This window comes from Zosterops lateralis (assembly GCF_965231275.1).
Source record: "Zosterops lateralis genome assembly, chromosome: 3".
Classification (NCBI taxonomy): Eukaryota; Metazoa; Chordata; class Aves; order Passeriformes; family Zosteropidae; genus Zosterops; species Zosterops lateralis.
In genome coordinates this window covers 22,938,687-22,960,000 of record NC_139764.1, presented here as the reverse complement: position 1 = coordinate 22,960,000, position 21,314 = coordinate 22,938,687, and the positions used below count along the sequence as shown (strand labels likewise).

General features: G+C 37.9%; 1 protein-coding gene across 3 annotated transcripts in view; it reads left to right on the top strand.

Moving 5' to 3' along the window:
- Positions 1 to 21,314, top strand: part of LCLAT1 (lysocardiolipin acyltransferase 1) — a 168,940-nt gene that overhangs the window by 106,106 nt on the left and 41,520 nt on the right. For all 3 annotated transcript variants that reach the window (XM_083857689.1, XM_083857687.1, XM_083857688.1), the window contains exons 4-5: positions 3,422 to 3,568; positions 12,064 to 12,180. In XM_083857689.1, the coding sequence (XP_083713815.1) occupies positions 3,422 to 3,568; positions 12,064 to 12,180 (264 nt within the window). The remainder of the gene's footprint in view (positions 1 to 3,421; positions 3,569 to 12,063; positions 12,181 to 21,314) is intronic.

The window sequence follows — 21,314 nt, the reverse complement described above, 5'->3', positions numbered from 1 at the left end:
CATGTTGTTTCTGCAGCACCACAATGCAGACACACTGGAATGGAAATCAGAGCAAGAGCTGCTTTTGCTCTTGCAAAAGGCAGGCAAAAGTGGGATTTCCTTTCCCACTTGACTCTGTTATGGTGGTGAGACATGTGAACAGCAGGCACTGTCCCCACTGGTGCATGAACCAGGGCTTTATTGAAATCAGGAATTCACAGTTTTGTTGCCTGGAGGCCTTGAAGCATGAGCAAATGTGGAAATTTTTCCACTGGCATAGATGGTAAAATAGCCTGGCCCAGCGTGCTGTGCTGGGGTTAGTCGGGAGGAAACCTGTGTCCTTTACTCTTAGTCATCCATCTGTTGGATAATCTCTTCTTATTTGAACAGTCAGGACTGTTGTATCTAATTAGATATACACTTAAAGATGGACATATTCTTCCAGAACACTGCATGTTATTTATTGGAAAGGTTAGAAAATCAAACCTGTTGTTTATCTTAAAAACTGGATGCCTCACAACTCCTTTCCCACTCCTTCTCCCTGATATCGTACTGTCATTACATTACTGCTTCTGTTTAATTATTCATAGCCCATATATAACACCACCACTTAGAGCAGGAATGGGAAACTACTTCACTCTATCCTCTGCTTTATGCAGTTTAGTCAGGTAAAGTACAAGTCACCCAAGCAGCATCTTTTGTTAGTAGCTAAAGGTGTTTATAACATGATGCTCACAGTGCTGTTGAAGAATAATAGCTAGAGTGAGTTTATGTGCAAGTTTTGATACAATTTAAAGCCTTGTGCTGCATGAAGAAGGGTAGCAGAGAGGATGAGATCTGGCAGCTTTTTCCATATTCCCTTTGTTATGGACCAGAATCACTCCTAAGGAGCTGCTGACCTGGGAAAGTATCAGCAGGCTTCCTTAAGTGAGTGTTTATTTTGCTTTTTGCTTCCATTCTTTCAGCCTACAGACTATGCTGCAATGAGAACACAAGAACTGAATAATTTAGGCCTGATGTGTGATACTACACAATAAAATGGCTTAGCACGATACAGGTTTCCATATACTAACTTGGGTGTAATGTCCTGTGTATGTAAAATATACAAAAGGTCTGGGCTGAGGGCTAAGAAGGATTGGAAAACACTGAAACCACAGTAGAACTTTCCTAATCTCTGTATTTTTCCACTCTGTCCTGTGGAGCATCTGTAAATGGTATGGTTCAAGGCATCTGTTTCTGCTCAGAGGGATTTTGTCCTTTGCATTGTGCATTTTTATGAATTTGGTACCGATGAAGTATCACAGAATATCTCAGGTTGGGAGGGGCCCATAAGGACCATCAAGTCCAACTCCCTGCTCCTCACAGGGCAGCCTAAAGCCAAACCATGATCAGGAGCATCAGTCAAGTGCTCTTTGAACTCTGCTAGGTGAGATGCTGTGGTGACTGACCACCCTTTCAGTGAAGAACCTTCTCCTAGTATCCAATCTAAACTTCCCCTGATGCAGCTTTGTGCAGTCTCCACCTATCATCTAGAGGAACTAAATGCTTGGGCACCATTTGGTATGAAAAAATGTCCTCTTTATATAACACTAGTGTGGCAATGAAGCCCTCATTAGTTCAATTTCAAATACTAGTGTATTTGTGCCATTTTTGTGCCGTGTGTTGTAACAATAGGAGATTATTACATGCCAAAAGATAGCGTAGTTAAATTACATCAGTTATTTTAAAGTTACTGTAAAATGTGCCTTTATTTTTTTTTTCCTGAAGACAGTTTGTTTAAACATGGGTAGCCTCTGTTAATAAAGCTATACTGACATTTCTTAATATTGAAAATGTGGGAATGTGATAGGTGCATAAATGCACATAAAATGTTGTGGTCAAAGCTGAGTTTCCTTTCCAAAGAGCTGTTCACGAATATAGTATGCAAATATGAAAAGATTTGCTGAGACTACATTCTGGGCATTTCTTTTCTTAAGTCATATAACCACTTCTAGTATTCAGTTATCTGAATATCATTGATTATCTGGACATCTGAGATGCACTAGGTGCAGATTGCAGACCACATATTAGTTATTCATGTTCCATCTGTTTAACTGATTTTAAAATTAGAAGCATTTACCCCATGACACAGGTCACAAATCTTTAACAGTGCAATTAATGTTTCTAACCAATACAGAAGAGATGATGCAGCAAGTTAATGTGTTGTCCAGGCTGACTGACTTAGAAAGTTGATTGAGAAATGAGTGACTTCAATAAGTAGTTTTCTAGCATATGGTCCTTATGAGATACTGCTATGAACAGAATATAAAGGAATCCTCTAAAGAGGAGCTGAAATGAAGGGCAAGAATAACATGCTGTAAGTCACCAGCAAAGGAAAAATAGGCTTTGAGAATGGTGGTGAGCAAAGAGGAGAATGGGCAGCTGTGATGTTTTCTCTTTGATGTGCAGGATCTCTCAGCAGGTTTTCTGATGAGTTACAAGCTCTCCAAGTGCGGTGGCAAGGCAATGTCATGCTCATCTGAGCCCTGTTTAGGAAGGGAGCATCTCAGGCATATGGTGGAGCTGAAGCCCTGTTTTTTCATCCTGCTGTCTGAGCTAATGGACAGAGCTTGTAATATTATGTGATATGCTGTGCACTATATATTTGTGACAAAAAGAGCCAAGAATACTTACTGAAGATAATGGGGTGTGACCCCTAAACTGCAGGCTCAGCAGCAGTTGCACTTACTTCACTGCATTACACTGTCAGTTTGATGCCAGGCTTCAAATTTTGTGTGTATTAATACAAACAAATATATATGATTTGGATTTTTTATTCTATAATCAAGTGTAAAGAAAGGCTTGGTATTTTCTTCTATGAATAATGAAAATTATGAGGAGGTATATGTAATAAAGCCCTCCAAGGAACAGATACTTTCTGATTTTAAATGCTTCACCTCAAAGAATCATGGCATTGTTTAGGTTGGAAAAGACCTTTAAGATTATCAAGTCTGAGCACATCTATACAGCTTTTAAATACTCCCAGGGAGGGTGACTCAAACACTTCTCTGGGCAGTTTGTTCCCAGGGCTAGCATGACAACTCTCTTGGTGAAGAAATTTTTCCTAATATCCAATCTAAACTGGGCGCAACTTAAAACCATTTCCTCTTATCCTGGTTCATGTTACCTGGGAGAAGAGGTCAACCCCCACCTCACCACAACCTTGTTTCAGGACAGCATTGACGCTATCCTTGGTCTGGTAACTTGAGTTTTGAATGCATTTATGTCTTCTTTTTTTTACTGATCCAGAACTCTTTTTACAAGGTAATGAAGCACTCTCAGAGTTGAGGACAGGTGGGCAGCAAATTGGGTCTAACGTGATTTATAAAATTCTTTAGAATAACAAACACTGTGGAAGTATCAGAGTGAAATGTTGCTAAAGGTGTGTTTTTTTAAACTCTAGGGTGGGCAATGCAGGTTGCAGCCTTTGTTTTTGTTCAGAGAAAGTGGGAAGAGGACAAGAATCACTTTGAAAAAATGCTGGATTATTTCTGTGACATTCGTGAACCACTACAACTCCTCATCTTTCCAGAGGGAACTGATCTCACAGGTAGGCTGCATTTGTCATCTTCTCAGGGAATGTTCAACATGGAAATTCTTTGTTGTTTATGGAAAGAGTTTAAGAAAGTCCAAGGCAGGAGCAAGACTTGGTTCTCATGGGCAGTAGAAAGGATAGTAAATGATCAAACGATGTGCTGATTCATGTGAGACGCACAAAGGTAGTTCCACTGGGACACTTTGCTAGTCTTTCTGAAATAATTTAAGTTGCAAAGCATCTGATGATTGACACTGCTTTTTATTGGTCAGTACTGTACATACACTGCATTAGCAAAAGCAGGTGTCGAGACCCTGTATTACTGTGACAAAATCATTTCTTACCTATGAAGGAGTGATTGAAAAGGACTAATGATTCTATTTGATTTCTTGCCTAATGTTTTAAGAGGACAACATGAAGATAATTGTTCCTTAGGTCATGTAAGCACTGTAAACAGTTTGTATCTGCCTCTATAAGGGAAATATCTCTGTCAAACAAATGCTGAGATTATCATAGGAGTAAATGTAATGACTTTGACACTGTAGTATTAATTTTTAATTAAATATCTACCTTAATACAGGTATCTTATGGCATCATTAGGAAGCTGTTAATCAATGTTGAAGTTGTTGAAGACAACTCAAGTGCCTATAAAAGCAAATATTGTATGAATGTTCTGTGGTGGTTCATGCCTCCAACATGATGCCTGATTTGATAAGCATTTTCTTTAAATAGAAAATCAATTGCAATTAAGCTTTTAACTTTTAGCTTATTTAAAAGATTTTTGCTATGCTTTCCATTGCAGATATTCTCAAATCATAATTTATTGCAAAGCCACATCAGTAAGTACTAGACATGGTATAAAAATAACTAGCATATGGTGCTATTTCTTCTTCTGTATTCCAAATATGCTTAAAATGGGTATGTATGTAGTATGCAGATGCTATCACATTGTAGGGAATTGTCATCACTTGATTAGCCTTCCTTAAAGAGGATAAATGCATTGAACATCCTTGGACTGCTTCACATGATACCTCTTGTTGAATTGGTTATCCTGTATCTGAAGTTAGGAAGAAGGATGGAGTTTTCTTCAGAGTGGTGAGGCACTGGCACAGGTTGCCCAGAGAAGCTGTGGGTGTCCCATCCCTGGAAGTGTTCAAGGTCAGGGTGGATGGAGATCTGAACAACGTGGTCTAATGGAAGGTATCCCTGCCCACAGCAAGGAGTTGGAATGAGATGATTTTTAAAGTCCCTTCCAACCCAAACCATTTATGATTCTATGAAATTATCTCACTTCAACTTTTTTTTTTTTTCTTTGAATTCATGAGGGACTGTCTCCTCCTAGCTCTAAATTATGAGGTATAATCTTTATCTTAGTCATGGAGTCAGGAAACACCTTCTTAGAGCACTCACACTCTCTGAACAGCTGTTTCCATCTCAAGATAGCTGAAAGAATTGGATTGTTTAGAATTTATTCCATAAATTATGGATGCCTTCCTCTATCTCTAGAGGAATCTAATCTCTAGAGGAGTTCCAGAGAGACAACACATTTTTAAAGAATTGAGGAAGCTTTGTACTGCAGCTTTAAAAAAGATTTGGCTGAGGACTGAGATTGCCACAGTGTGTTAACATTTGTGCTGCAGACATCAAAAGACAGTAGTGAGGATGCTCCCATCTGAATGTAAAGCTGCTTAAGGAAATACAGGGTTTTCTCTGTGCTGTAGTTACTGATATAAATGACTTAGTCTGAACTTGGGTATATGCTGTTGATACCATCCACTTAGAAACTCAAGGGAACAAGTTTAATTAATCAAAAAAAATCTAGTTGAACACAAATCTTTTTGAACACAGGTTGTTGACAGATTTTTTTTCCCTTTGGTAAAATAATTCTGCTGTTCTGATTTCCCTTCTTTATACCCATGTAACATGTTCTCTTTAACTTCACAATGCCCAGTGAAGATGTACTAACTGTGCTGTTCTGCTGAGGCCACCACAGGTGGGTGTGAGTGGCCCAGGTGGAGGCAGAATGGTGGGAAGGATGGAGTGATGAATAGGGAATACAACAGGGGCACTGCTGTGCTGGATTCTGACATGTTAAACTGTACCGTGTTTACCACTCTTAAATTGCCATCAACTATTGAATACCACTTGGACCTTACATCTGTGCATAAAAGGATGAATAGAGATGGACAGAACCCTGGGATTTTTTCTCTGGAAGTAAAAAACTCTCCCTCTTTGATTGTCTTCACAGGAAATATTGCTTAATATACATTTTAAAATACTGTAGGAGACAGGAAAAAAAATCCCTTGACTAATTCTGTCCAAGCAGTAAATTTATGCCATATGAGAATGGTAGAACATAACATATGTACCATTTTGAAGAAATTATTTTCAGAAAACTCTTGTGTTATTGACATATTAGGACCTGTTGCAACTTCATGTTCCATCCTTTAGAATAAGAAATAAACTGTGTTTTTTCTGAACAGTTGCTCAAAATTCTAGGAAACATTTTGCAAAAATAGAGGCAGTGACTCTTGTTTTCTGAACAAATGGCAAAACTGCTAATTTAGTTCTGAAAACAAAATTCCTCTGGTGCTTAAAATGAAGAACAACATTCTACATCACTGAATAGCAGAATTGCTGTGCAGCTTTGTGCTGCTGTCATTTTTTTATCCTCTCAGTGGCCCTGTGACTATGATAGATTTGCTCCTCTTTATAATATTTTAAGGTATTTGAGAATGAAATTTCAAAGAAATCTAAAATAAGACTGTATTTATATATGGGCTACTGCCTGACTTTAATGTGGTGAAGTACTTTGCTGTGGAAGATGCTACATAAATAAATTTTAGAAATAGTAATGTCATGAACCCTGAACATTGTATTCGCAGGCTGGATTGCATAGGGGCTGAGGTAATAATTATGTAATTGTATACTTATTTCTGATAGGTTGGCCATCTTTTCACTCTGGAGTACTTGAAGGTTAAAGCTCAAAGGTATTTTATTGTAATTGCTTAAAAAGAAGCCCTCAGCAGGTAAACATGTGGGCAGACTTTCTGAAGCCCTGAAGAAAACAAAACAACCATGAATGAATCTCACGCTTCCAGAAAGCTGGAATACAACCCACCATATTGCCCGTTCTTTTGTTTCTCTTGCTGTTCCTTACAAGATTGTTTGTAGCAATTCTTCAGAAAGCAATGACAGAAAAAAAAAAAAAGTTGCTGCGTTGCTCTGTGCCTGGTGAAGCCTCATTTGCTCTGGATTTGTGTGTGCATCCCTGTACGTGGTCCTTTCCTCATGCCAAGTGCTCCTTTTCTGTGTGTTCCCTTCCGTGTGAAGTTTCCTCCACAAAGCTCTTGCCGCTGCCTTGGCAAGAGGTGTCGTTGCTGTGGCTGCCCCTGGCCTGTGTCACCCTGTGGGCTCTGCATGCTGTGCTGAGAGCCCTGGCACACCAACAGCCATGGACCCTGCCCTGGATTCTCCCTTAGTCACATCTCTACTCTCAGAAGCTTCTCTTTACCCAGTGTTTTCTAAAGCTTCTGCGGGGCTGGATTATCTTTGAATCTCTTGTGCCTGATAAACTTTATTTGCAGGGGACAAGAGTTTCAAAAGTTAAGGGGAACAAACAGGTGGACAGAGTGTGATTGCACAGAGCTTTTTTCCTTAAGGAACAACTAAAAATCAAGTAGGAAAGCTTGCTGAAGTTCACATTTTGGCAGGAATGATGTGATGTGGACGACAGGAGGTAAAAATGAACTGCAGTTGGATTTTTAACTTTTCTAGTAAATGTAGTATGCTTTGGAAGTACAAAGAAAATATTGATAAGAAGCACTGGTAGGGGTTGGTCTAACATGCAATAGTTTGAAAGTAGCACAAGTGAGAAAAATTGCTTCATATTTTCTCAAAATATTAACTGTGAGCCAATAAAGCTTTATCATTTCTATGCAAATCTCTAATAGATAAATGAGGATTTTATTTATTTATTTAATATGAGAGACTTTTGGCATATTCATTTATTATTTCACTATCTGGCATGAATATAATTTGAGAGTACTTGAAGTTATAGAAGAATATGCATGTTTTTATCAGCATGCTTTTATCACAAATGAAATTAAAGGAAAAGGTAGTACTTAATATCAAATTTCAGCTCACAAACTAAAAATATTATTTTCCAAAAAAAATTAAATTCATTCATTTTATGCAAAGCTTTTCAGGAGCAAAAGCAGCTTTATTTCTTTAAAATCTGTAACTCAAAAATCAAGGAAATGGGTTACCATCATATCTTCCTTCAGCTACTTCAAATGAAATTTTGAAGTGTGGTGCTTCTAGAAAGTGCTGACTTTCAGCTTTTCCAGTAATTTTAGAGTGAGGCAAATGAGATTTGGAGAAAAATGGGAAAAATGTAATCAAATTATTTACCAGAGGTGGCACAGAACCACCAAAAAAAAAAAAAATTTGGCCAGAATCCTTAAATTCTTATCTTTTTGTAAAATTTGATAGTCGCTCTACAGAAGTGTCTAAAGGCTCAAACTGGATGGTTGTACCCAAAGAACATACTCTGAGAGGCTGCATGCATTATCTGAAGGCGACAATGAAGGAGAGGCAAGTTGGTGCGAGACCTGAAGAGATAGAGCATGAAGCACCTCTGGAAATGTCTCACATCTCCCTCAATTGGTAAACTGGCAGCTTTCCATAAAAATAATTTTTTCTCCTTATTCTCTAAAAGCGAATAGAACCAGTGGGTTAAAATACTCCTAATAGGAGTGATGAGTAAAAACTTGGGGAGTAAATTTGCTTTCAGCTAAATACATTGTAAGAAAGAAAATACTTGTTCCTGGAAAGCAACACTTGCTCAGCTTTTCAGAGGATTTGGTGATAGGGAACATTACCTGTAGCCAACCGAATGATGTGAGTGGCCTTCTGAGACTGAGGCAAACCAAGTGCATTTCCAGGCCGTTTTTCAAGACCTACTTGATGCTATTTGTGTTGGTAGTTTGGAAGAAAAGAACATATGTTTCCTCTTTTTAAGGAAGTTGTTAGGCATCTTTCACATTTTTTTATTATTCCACCTAAGACTGTTATAAACCAGCCTGTGGAACAGTAAGACATCTGCATAAGTTTTGCAGCACTGACAGTGCAGCCTGGTCTATTGATTAAGGGATTTTAAAGAGGCATTTGTTGTGTGAATTCCCTCAAGTTGCAGAGGATATAAAAATGGGTTTCTAATTTCCTGGATCGGTTTTCTAACCTCGAGGTTTCATAGAATGGGGAGCATTGCATGTTCTGCCTTTTGTTGGCTCTGGTTCTGAGCACAGCAAAATTTGCTCTGAATCTCCCCTCAGAAGTTTGGGCACTGGTGTCTGGCACAAGGATCCCAACCAGCAGTGGTCACCAAGGTCCTTACACTGGATGAGATGGCAGTCAGACCATTTAGTCATAAGTAGTAAAAGAGTAAGAAACTGGTTTATTTCCAATGCCAGGATTACAGGAGGGGGAGGAAAGGCATCATTCCTACATTTTTTGTAGAGTGGAGAGTTATACTACCCTTGCTTTCAGTATATCATCAAAGTACATTGACCTTCCTGACTTGCTATAATAAATAATATTTAATGCACAAAACCTGTGGCTTTATAGTTGTTAGGAAGGGGAGAGGGAGATGATTTTTCCAGATGACAATGATCGTTGTATTAGCTGGGAGCATTATTCTAGTTGTAAAATCCCATTACACTAGGGTCATGCAAAAGGGGAGGGGAACAGTCTCTGTTATATAAAACTTACAGTCCAGAGGCAAGACAGGCATACAAATGTCAGGAAATAGCTGAACACTGTTGGCCAGTGTGCCGATGTCCAGCTGTTCACACATTTCAGAAAGGCAGGGTAGTAAAGGGAAATTTGGAAGATGTGTTGCAGATGTTTACAATGAGTTCTTTCCAAGTAGTAAGGGGAAGTTTGAAGATGATTACTTCAAGGCAGTGGGCACTGGAGGTCCCAGATTTTTCTTGCAGCATCAATTAGGTTTTACTCAGAGAACATAAGTTCCCTTTCACTCCTCAGTTATCCTTTGGTACAAGTAGGAGCGTTTTGCAAACACCAAGGAGTTCATTTTCATGCTCCCTCTGAAGTAAAATGCTAGTGAGCAGACACACAGAGAGAGTTTTTCTGAGTGCTCATTAACTGTGTGCAGTTTGAGATGCGTAAAACTTAGAATTATTTTTTCAGACTGCTTAACATTATGTATATTTATATGGCACTTGTGTCTCAAAGCTCTGATTGACTTGATTTGCAGATTGCAAATTTTCTGAAGTGAAACCCAAACTTGGATATGCAGAAAATGAAGAAGATGATACTTCTGTTCTTTGGAAACAACGATACATTACCTTAAGAACTTTTGTGATAAATTAATTTAAAACATTTTACTTGGGTCATCCCAGAATCTGGAAAGGAACTCTTGATATAGGTATTTTTTATAGGAACATCATAGGTCATCAGTGTAATTTCTTAGAAAATATTTTTAGTTCTTGATCTAGTACTGGTGCACCTAAGAGGCAGAATCTGAGGAACATTTAATAATTACCAGATTACTGTTGCCTCTTCAGCCATTCCAAGTGTGGCTCATGGCTCACTTTGCAAGTTTTGCCATTGCAGTGGGAATCTGCAAGGCAAGTCCTCCTTTGCTGATTCAGAATAGTCATTTGCAGTATTGAATGGAGTAGTAGTTGAGCAGACAAAAGCAGATATTCTGACCATGTGGTTAAAGACATAATGTATATGTCCAAGGGAAGATAAATTTAAGTTACATAGCCAAATGTAATTTTAGTATTTCACACATTCTGTAATTTTAGCAATGTTTTTCGAAGTTGTAATATTTTTCAAGTATTTGTACGTTTTGGCAATTTGGCAAGAATTAAATCTTTGAATCTTCTTTGCTGAATCACTTGCTTGGCTACTGTGCAACGGCTTTCCTTTCCAACAAATCACATGGTCAGGAAATCTGTGCAGTGAATTTGAAGGCTTGCACTCTTAGGCATGGAAACAGTAGGTCACAGGGAAAAAGTATTTAGTATGGTGCTATGTTATAGCATTTATTAATTGGCAGACAGACCTTTAGGAGGGGGACCAGCATTTTTGATAAATAAAGAGGTCATATAATTTAGGGGAAAAAGAAAAGTAGGGGAATGTTGCATTACAGCAAAAAGGAAATCTCTCACTGCTGTTGATTTGTTCACTTGTGCTATTGTGCCTTTACAGGAAAAAATTATGAGGATTGTAAAAGGAAGGATTTATCTCGAAGTATCACTTCTGTTAAATGATTAAACAGCGATATGTTTTCCATTACTTTATCTCCCATCTCTGTCAAGCTTTACTATGAACCCTTAAAAAAGGGGTTTCTCTACTTAAAAAAAAAATAGATTGCTTAAGCAGTGATTTTTTTTCCATACATCTGTTGCTGGGATTTTGTCTTTTAAGCGCTTGTAAAACTTCATAAATATGAGTTATTAAATAAGTTATTTGATCAAATTGATTTTCACCATGTTGCCAAGGGAACATTGCATATGTCCATTGCCTTTTGGCCCCAGGGGAGGCACAGCAGGACCCACAGTAAAGAACTGAGTGTAGCCAGCCAAGTCCATTTGACTGTTCACTAAGGCTGCTTCAAAGAGCCTTGTTCACATCACAGGACAACAAACTGCCCCCTCACCACCTGTCTCCAGAAGTTTTTGCTTTGACGTCCATGTCTTCCTTGCTCAGTGGCCTCTCTTAGCAGCAGCAGCAGCCCTGGAAAGCCTTTCTTTTCATGAGAAAGGTTTTCTCATGAGAGGTTTTTGATTACCAGAGGTTTGAAACACGTTTGTCATAGGGTTTAACCACGGTGCTTTCCAGCTGCCTTCTGTGTACAGTGGCAGGCGTGTGTTGTGGCACTGAGGTGCTTGGTCAAAAAGGTAAAATGGGGTAGGTGTGTGCAGCACAGGTTGATGAATAAAATGTGGCGAGTTCAGAATGAACATGTAAAATACCATTTTAAGTGTTAGATTAACAGCTTTCCTCTTTTTAATGCCTTCTTTCTGAAATAAGTTTAATGTGGTTAAACACTGACTTCAAGGTATTTCTGTTCATAGTATCATATCTACATTATTGTATGTCGTGCCTTTGAGTTGAAAAAAAACCCCAAACTCAATTGAGCCAATTAATATATTTTACTGTAGAATGGGTACTGAAGTGTACAGGGAAGTATTAAACTATTAATTTATAAATTTCAGATTGCATTTGATAAGTATAAAAGATTTGCTGATGATTTGCTTAAATTAAATGAGAGGGTAAAAAGGCTTTTCTTGCAATCCACATGACTCTTCCTCAGACCATGGTCTGGCCAACTGAAAGCACACTTGCGTCTGCCTCCACATCCATACTGTGTGAGCTGCTGTTGTACCGTTCCTTTCCTTTCGTGTAATCATTCCATTTCATCCATGGTCTGCTTGCACAGTAACACAAAGTGGTGCTTCTCCTTCTCTCCTCAGCCAATACCAAAGCCCGCAGTCATGAATTTGCTGAGAAGAACGGACTTAAAAAATACGAGTACGTCTTACACCCGCGAACGACCGGATTCACCTTTGTGGTTGAGCGTCTAAGGGAAGGTAATCCTGCTCTGTCCTTGTTTTTCCTTTAAAATGATTGTGACATGGAGAGATTTGAAAGTTGATAACAGACACTGATATCATCACATGGTATGCGGTGAATGAAAGCAACTTTTGTGTTGTTTTGTTTTAAATTTTTTAGCTTGTCTAGTGGTCTCGCCTCAGAAAACTAGCAGGAAAAATCCCAATGAAGTTCAGCCTGTACTGTCCTCAACCCCAAGTAGGTGGTTGACGCTGAACACACAGGCATGTATGTCACTGCCCTCTCTGAGAAGACTTCTGGGTTTAAGTCTGAGAGCCGAGTAAACGAATTGTTATGTTAAATGGACAAGGGGAATGCACAGCAGCATGGAAATGCAGCAAGTCAGCTGCCCAGTGCTGCCAGATGTTTTGGGTGATGGCGACTTGGAAAAGTTGTGTGAAATACAAATTGTGCTGCTTGGCAGGGTGATGGACAAGAGAATGTGTGATACTTGCTTTTTATCCAGAAGTGCTTTTCCATCCCACTGTTAATCTAGGGATCAGGGTTGAGTCCCTTTTATCAGGAGAACAGAGTATGAAGATGTGATTGTTTACATTGAGATGTCTGGGAGTTGTTTTGGGAATGAGTATTTTGATGAGGTTTGAGGCCATCAGGATGTAACCTTTAAATGGTACAGATGTGGCAGCGATTCAGGTACAGATGAGTGAATATTTGCAGGATATATGGTTGAAGAAAATAAACATGTACAGTAGATATGAAGTGACTTTTTTATAGGCTGGTTCTTCAGGGAAAAGCAATTCTAGATCTTTAACACATGCTGGTTATTTTGACTGCCAAAAGAAGAAGTTTGAGATTATTAAAAAGAATAGGGGCCTGCTGGTAGGTTTTTTTTGCTAGCTGGAATCTTTGCTTGGATTTTTGAAGCAGACCTGGCTTACATTTTACCTGCTTCCTCCTAAGCAGATACCCTAAAACCACTGCAAGCACTTCAGAATTTTATCCAGCTGGACAATCCTGTGTATCCATTTGACCCTATTAGTATTGCACATTCAGAGCTGGACACCTTAGATTTTCAACTCTATTGAATGTTTATTGCTCAATTTGCTGTAGTAAAAAAAAATTGCCACATACATAATTTCAAAAGCTTGCTTTACCTAAAACATCACAACATTAACTTAACCTAGTGCATAACAGTATTTCAAACCTGGAATAAATTTCTGGTTAAAGAAATGTTTTCCACTCGAAATACTAATAACTTAAAAAAATGTCTGTATTTGCTGCAGGAACAAGCTTTGTGGTTTACAGTAATTTTCTAATTTTATAAAAATGCTTTTCTCTTCCATTGCTCTATGAGCAATCTTTGCAAATTAGGCTGTTGGGTTATAAAAAGGAAAATATTTGAGGCTGATTAACTGATTTTATGCAGTAGAAAGCTGGGGAAAAAACAATAACAGTCCAGCCTTTGAAGTGGTTTTACATCTCCTTTTTATTTAAGGCAGGCAAATATTGTGTGAAATATTAATGTCCCTTTCGTGTTAAATTTACTGGATATTGGGTACTTTGATAGGCATCGTAAGCTATATATATTATTACTGTATGCTATTATGTAGTAAATTATGTGTGAGAAGGTAGTGCAAGTAGCATTTTAAAGTACTTGGTTATTACTTGTTAATTTAAGAATTGGTTTTCAACTGCTTCCAAGTGTGCAAAATGGGGACCGTTTGTGTTGAAGAGTTTTGGGGTTTTATATATATATATACACACACAACCCAATTGTAGTTGCTGGACTTTAAAATACTTCAATATATTATATAGATGTGCAAATCTATGTCTGTCTTTTCATCTGTACAGTATAGATACCAAGGTTGATATGCAGATGGCCCCCAGTTGGTACCTGGTGTTAGTGTGCAGCTCTGGTTTGAGTTATAACTTAAACTGATAGAATGCCTTTTTTTTACAATCCTAATTTCTGATACTAGCAGTAATAAATAAAAACCAGGACTGTCAAGGCGTGTAGTGTTAATCTGAGTCCCTATTTCTGAACTGCCTTTATCAACAGTGAAGCTACAATCATAGTAATAATCATAAAAATGGATTTATTTTCTTTTTTTACCCCTCATAACTGCAGACACAAAGCAGTGTGTGTGTGACTTTAAAATGCAGGAGGGAGTGGTGGAGATTTTAACATCATGTTTACGTCTTTGAAAGTATTTTTGTGCATAGATGAAACCTTATTGCCCTATAGCTCTCTTGTGAATACATTTTGGCTCGTGGCTGTTTTCCATTCCTGAGGCTCAAGTGTCTTTTCTTTAGGCCTGAGTACTTTGCTCAAAATTTTGCTCCAAAAATAGGTTGATGAAAAGAGGGGAAAAATGTCATTAGAAGTTTAACTGCTTTCATACGTTGAAGAAACTAATTTAATTTGGCAAGAAGCCTGATTAATGTGCATCACAAGCTGTAGCATGAAAGAATTACCTGTTATTATATAAAAATAACTATTAGTGACCCTTTTGAATAGGAAGTGAAGAATCAGGTGAAAATAACCTTCAATAACATTTTGCCTTCATCTACACAAAGGAGTTTATTCCTGGAGGAATCACTATCTGCACCCTACAAGCATAAACCAAGCAGTTATCTGTTTTTTCTTTCCATAGGTGGCAAAAAGCACTCAGACTCCCCTGGCTGGCTTCTCCCTCTTATATGATCATTATTTCAACTACTTGATCTCTTTTCCCCATAGATGCTGCTATGATGGTTTCTAAGTGACTACTGAGATTATGGGAACTAAGAAAAAAAAGATCTAAATGACGTCCACCAAAAAGCAATAAAAGTTGTTTGGGTAATACATCTCCTTGGCTTTTGAGTCATAGCTTTTCTTTGCCCCTTCTGGTTCTTCTAAGTGGTAGCTCTCCCCCCCTAAGCTGACTCTTCTAAACAGAAACCCACATAGAAGCTGACAGGTTTTTCCTTTCGTTGTGCTCAGGCGCCAAAACAGTGAAAATGCTATTTTATTTTTAAATGATCACATTATTGTTTTCTCATTCATAGAAACCATAGAATCACCCAAGAGTAAACACAGACTATGAACATGCTTTAGATATATAATTAATCATATATATACTCAGGATAATAAGGACTGCAGCTGTTGCTAGTTTTCAAGCAAGAGATACCTGGTTAGTTTACTACTGATGGACAGCTAAGAGAAATAGGTGATCTTGTTCTTTCTAATTCTGTTCACTTGATCAAGTGAATTATTTGTCTGGTCTGAACTGCAAGGAATTCTGATTTCAAATAGCACCTGGTAAAAAACTACTAGAGAATTTTGCTGTATTTTTTGGGGGAACAAAAGCAAGCATTTTTTTAAAGACAGAAAAGAACGTGTGAGTGAGCAACAGAAAGTGAATTTCAGACTTCAAAATGAGGATTGGTCATTACTTTTTTTAATTCATCCCTCTCTTTAACCATCTCCTAAAATCTTATTTAATCCTTTTTTTTTTTTTTTAAGCCTGAAATTTAGAGTAGATGTTATATATGGAGTAATTTTTGGAAGAAGTTGAGTTAAGGTAGTTCATCTCCTTTTACAAAATATGGGACTTGGAAAAGGGATGAAATGTGAAGGAATTTAAATAAGACTTATATAAAATCATGCCTTTAACAAAGTTAATTGAAAACATTTGTGGTTTCTATAATGTTCTTGAAGATCCAGTTTGTGAGATCCTTCTGTAAGAGGTCAGGAGGTTACTCAGAAATGACGTATAGGTTTTCAGACCTGTTTGTATTTTATAAAGTTTTTTTTCTGAAGTGTCAAATGACATTGAAAGTTCATCTGACTTGAATGCTCAGTTTCAAAGTGATGGAAAATAATTCTGGTTTGATTTGATTCAATATTGTCTGGATTCATTGAATTACATATATTATCTTGGCATAATATCCGTAATTGTAGCCAAATAGTCTGTCAAGAGAAAATAGCTGTTTACGAATGTTTTCTTAAAATTGCTTCATGGCTTTTAAGCATTTTCTCAGGACTAAATAAACAGTAAGTGTTAAGACAGAGCTAATGCTTTAAAGCATAATTAGAAGATTATTCATGCTTTTGTAGAGAATCATTTCTGCCAACATTAAATTTAAACTGACCTCTTTTTGACACTTCCTCTATAGCCATCAACAGTCTTTAATAGCTGGATACATTGGACTGGATGTTCTCATTATGAAGTTTATATTTTACTAGTTGTACAGTATAATGGCTAGTCAGAATTAGTTGTCCTATTATATTATGTAGTATTTCAGCTTTGAATTTATTTCTGGTTCATAATTAGCCAACTGAAAAAAATATTACAGATAACATCTGCCAACTGCAGCATCCCAAAATAAACAAAGATACAAATTTAACATGCTTGCCTTCATTGCAAATCCTTACTGATGGAAAGAAACTGTGATTCTCAGCCTTTTTCCATGATTGGTTCAGAATTGATAGTTTTGCCCTAAAATTAATGTTTATACACACAGAGTTGAAACTAGTCTCTATCTTCTCATGTTCATACCTGGGTTTTACAGTTGCTTCAGTAATTACATGCAGGTATTCCAACCTGATTCATTGCTAGGACAGGAAAGTTTTCTTTAGGTGTTCAGTCCTGGTTATCTCTATATAAAACTATGTAAATGTTTTAATCCTGGGATGCTTAGTGACTATTATGTAGATTCAGATTTTCTGAGACTTACAGTATCCAGATATGCATGTTTATGTACTGAATTCTTCATGGCATTTATTTGGGTTCTGGTGCAATTTGCTTACACTGCACTTTTGAGCTAATAATGTAGGGAGACAGTTTGTGATTTGCAGATGAGTGTAGAAGGCAGTCAGTAGGAGGTGATGATTAACAGTTCCTGAAAGCTGACACATGGTTTGGCTCGCCTTTGCTGAGGTGTGAAGTAGCCAGGGTTTGGCAGCAGGTCTTCGTGAGCAGTGCCTGGACATCCTTGCTGTGCACCAGGAATATTTATTAATGAAACCCTTCAGTTTGAAGGAGCCAGAGTTGATGAGCTCCCAGAGCTTTTTTCTTACTCTGACTTTGAAAGAGAGGCAGGAGGTTGCTTGTATGAGTTGATGAAATGTCAGTGAGAAATGCTACCAGGAGACTGCCAAGGCCTTGTCTTCTGGTGTTGATGACACTTATGTCCAAAGCACCTTAAAGTGTTTTGAACAAGACAGATGCCATTTGGTCCCTCAAACATAAACCAAATACCAATTTTTAAGTGTGTTAAATTTTTAAAGCAAAAATTGATGCAAATGTGAAAATCAGGTCTATTCATTGACTAAAATGTTCATGCTATGGTAAGTGAGGTGTATGAATGAATAAATGTACGTATTAAATAAACTGCTTTTTATTTTGATTTATTTTTGATAGTTTCTTTCCTCTTCACATATATATTGGGTGAGGCATGTGGGTCTCAATCACAGACCCACAGGGTGTCTGCTGAATTACCTACAGAGGTTTTATGTGCTCAAACAGAACTATAGCAGGACTGCAGCAGTTTCCAGGTTCATGCATAATTTGTCTTGTGTGTAACAAAGGTACAGGACATAGAAAGGCCCCTCATCAAATGACAGAAAAGGTTAGATTTTTTGTTTCAACGAAATTTAGCCTCCCTCTTTGTGACTGAACGGATTTCTGACTCCTAGAATTGTATGTTGGGCTGCTGCCAAAATTTCTGTGGGTTTTGGAGAGGCCAGAGCTTGCACACTGACCAGCACTGCCATCTCTCAGAGCAGCTCTTGCCTGTTTGTGCTGGTTGCTCGGTTGTGTAAACTAAAACCAGTCTGTTTTTGAAATAGGAAAACATAAGTGTCCACATCAGCCTTTGGGTCCTCAATCAACTAATTTCACCCGTATGTCCATCGGATTTGCAGAGATTAAACAGCAGCTCTAAACCATCATTCCTTAATGCAAGGAAATTCTTTCTTCACGATTTCTTTTTCCTCTGTGCATGTGTTGTTCCTCGCAGAGTCATGTTACTAAGTAGACTGATACTCTGAAATTACTGAGCTATTGTGAAAGAGCTTTGAGCAAGTTTTTAGCTGAAAATGCAGTATTAGAGCTTCGCTGACTGTTGTAATTGATCTTCTGCTTTTGTGAGAATTGGATCCTGTGCATTAAACAGCATAGCCTTTGATACAGAAATATCAGTATGTAAATTGAAGCTTGCATGCTTTTTATGCCTTTTGTGTGTCAGTAAAAAATTCATAACATTAGTTATACAAAAAAAAAAGGAAAGCAAGGACCTTGTTCAAAAGCATGCTTTTATCACTGGGCATGTCTGTGAAATTCAGCAAAGCAGAAAATCGGATGCAGGCTGTTGTGCTTTATTGCAAACGCTGACAGTTGTCTCTGTACTCTGGAACATGGGAAAGGGCAGCTCGACTTTTTCCAGAATCATGTTAACCGCTGATGATTACCATGTCTTGCAGACATCTGCGTGTGTTGGCTGTGATGTACTTCTCAGAATGAGCACCAGCTTTCTGTGAGATATTTTCTGGCCTTTGGTACACATTGAAGTTTCTGTTTCTCGTGTTTCACGTCTTCCTGGAGCAATATTCTACACTGCTCACCCCACCTTTGTGGAAAACAGTCCATTGTTTCAGTCCTCCTGGGAAGGATTTGCTTTTTTCTAACCACTCTCTTCTGTCAGCCCCATCCTTTCCTCTTTCTACCCCCCACTGCTATTGAGAAGGGAGCACAGCCTTTCACTGGAGGGTTTACGCTGTAAGAATCACTGCCTATTTAATGTTTGCAGGGTGACATGTAGCTGTTTATGCCACCACACATCTGTGATATTCATCGGAAATATTTCAGGTTTTACATTCTCGGGCCTATCAAGGTCCACCTACTGCAGTAATTCCCTTGCAGTCTCTCACGTGTGAGTCATGGCTTGTGACAGGCAGATACACCATGCAGTGGATCATTTTCCGTTCACCTCCTCACAGGTTATTAATAGTTGCAGTGGTAACCATACAAAAAAGTTATCATTTGCCAGCAGTTACCCCACAGTGGTATTAGAGCTTTCCACTGTTTTCCCTTGACTCAGAATACACAGTATCTGTGGTAACGATGTGGTAATGTTTGGCGAGTGTGGACTTTTTTAATTGCTTCAACTGGAGGCCTGGAACGATGTTAACTCATCAGATTGCATATGTAAAAACAAAGCATGGCCACAGATGAGTTCAGGAAAAATGATTTTTCAGGAAAAACTGGAATTATTTTTTTCAAAATTATGAAAATGTTTCTGCCCTTTGATTTTAATCTAATGTTTATCTTCTCTTGAAAGTATTTTTAAGAAAGATTTTTCTAGCAGTTAATGTGCTTTGACTAGGTGGTGGACCAGGAGTGCGAGTAATAAGGTGTATCTTCTGGTCTAGACTGGGTCAGCATCTCTCTGGGTGTGTATTTTAAAAGGTCACTCATCAATTTGGGTGTTTTAAATACTGAACTTTATGGTTGATTTTAAAGACTTACTACAGACAATAGGTTTGCCTAAGGTAAAGTACAAGTTCACTAATTACTGCTCATTCTTGTTAGCCAATGCTCCACAAATTTGCAGGTGATGTTGGTTGGATTGGTAGCATATTTAATTATTGCTGAAGTTGAAATTAATTCCTATAAACAGAGGAATAGTATTGGCATCAAGTTGTTTCACATGCTATTACCAGATGCTTTACACAGCTTACCCATTTCTCAGCTCTGTTTATTAGTAAGGCAGATAATTGCTTCAAGCAGTCTTGAGTAGAGAGGGACCTAAACATACTTTTTCCATACTCTCTTGTTCTTTTTTTTTTTTTAATTGCTTTAGTTTCCGTTAGGAGATGATGTTTCCTGATGTGTTTTATTAGAAAAATAGCAGCATCTACAGGCTGAATAGACTAATCCCAAATCAAGACTCCTATTGTACAGGAGATTCTCAGGCATATTTTTTGGATTCTCCACTCTTCCACTTTTTGCAGATGCTAGCTGTTTTTATTTCCAGCTGCATTAAGGTTGCTGCAAATGTGTTTTGTGTATTCCTGATAACCACTTTTCTGTATGAGTAATTACTGGCAGGGGAGAAGGTCCATGGAGTATCATTTCAGTTACTGGAAATGTTGGAATCCTCAAACTGTTCAGATATAGCCTCCAAATCTGTAAGAAAGTAATAAAACTTTCAATCTCGTTTACTTGCAAAATATGCTGCTTATGTATCATTAAACCTTAAGTAGTTTGTTTCTTTCATTCCTTTCTGCTGTTGCAGCTTCAGCTCTCCTTCCCTTTGCCCTCCTCCCAGTCCCCTGCCACTATTCTCAGGATGTAAAAAATGAGCCCAGCATCCGACTTTTCCGAGCTGACTCAGATCCCTGAGTTTAGCAATCGTTTGCAAGGCTCTGCTCCAGAGGTGTTGTGAGCAGTGCCACAGCCATGAATCCTGGATGTTGCTATGGGACTGATGCTGAAAAACGAAAAACATCAGAGGGCAGAGGAGCTTGGGAAAAATTGTAGTAGAGCATAAATGCTTTTTAAAATAGATTTTTATCAAAACATAAACTTCAGCATAAATTCAACTCTACACTTCATTCATCACTTTATATGTAATCTGAAATATTCCTGTCTTTGGGACTTATTTTGTCAACCTTTTTCTGAACTGCAGGATTTTGGAGGGCAGGAAATAAGGTCTCGGCTCTCTGTATTCTCAGTAAATGCTGGTGGGATATTGGAAGGGTTTCCCTTTACTGCCTGTGTGCCATGCCAGTAATTTTGAAGTGCAACATGCATTTAGTGTTGTAATGAAGTATATTACAGTTGTAGGGTTTGAATATACTTTCCCATAAATTCATGTATTTGTGGAATGGTGACCAGTTAACAGCTGGAGAACTCTTTTAATATCCATTTAAGTCTATAATCTCTCTATTGCATACCATTAAAAACAAATATTATCTTAAAATAAAGCATCTCTGAAATGCCTATCATCTATATTTAGACTTATGCAAAACTGTCATTTTGTTTGCAAAATAGTCATTGTTGCCCTTGCAGTCTAACAGTACCAAAAAAAATGCTCTTGATGATTATAAAATAATTCCAGAGGCGTTGACCTGAGCAAGGCTTCTCCTGGTCACTGGCCTTTCACT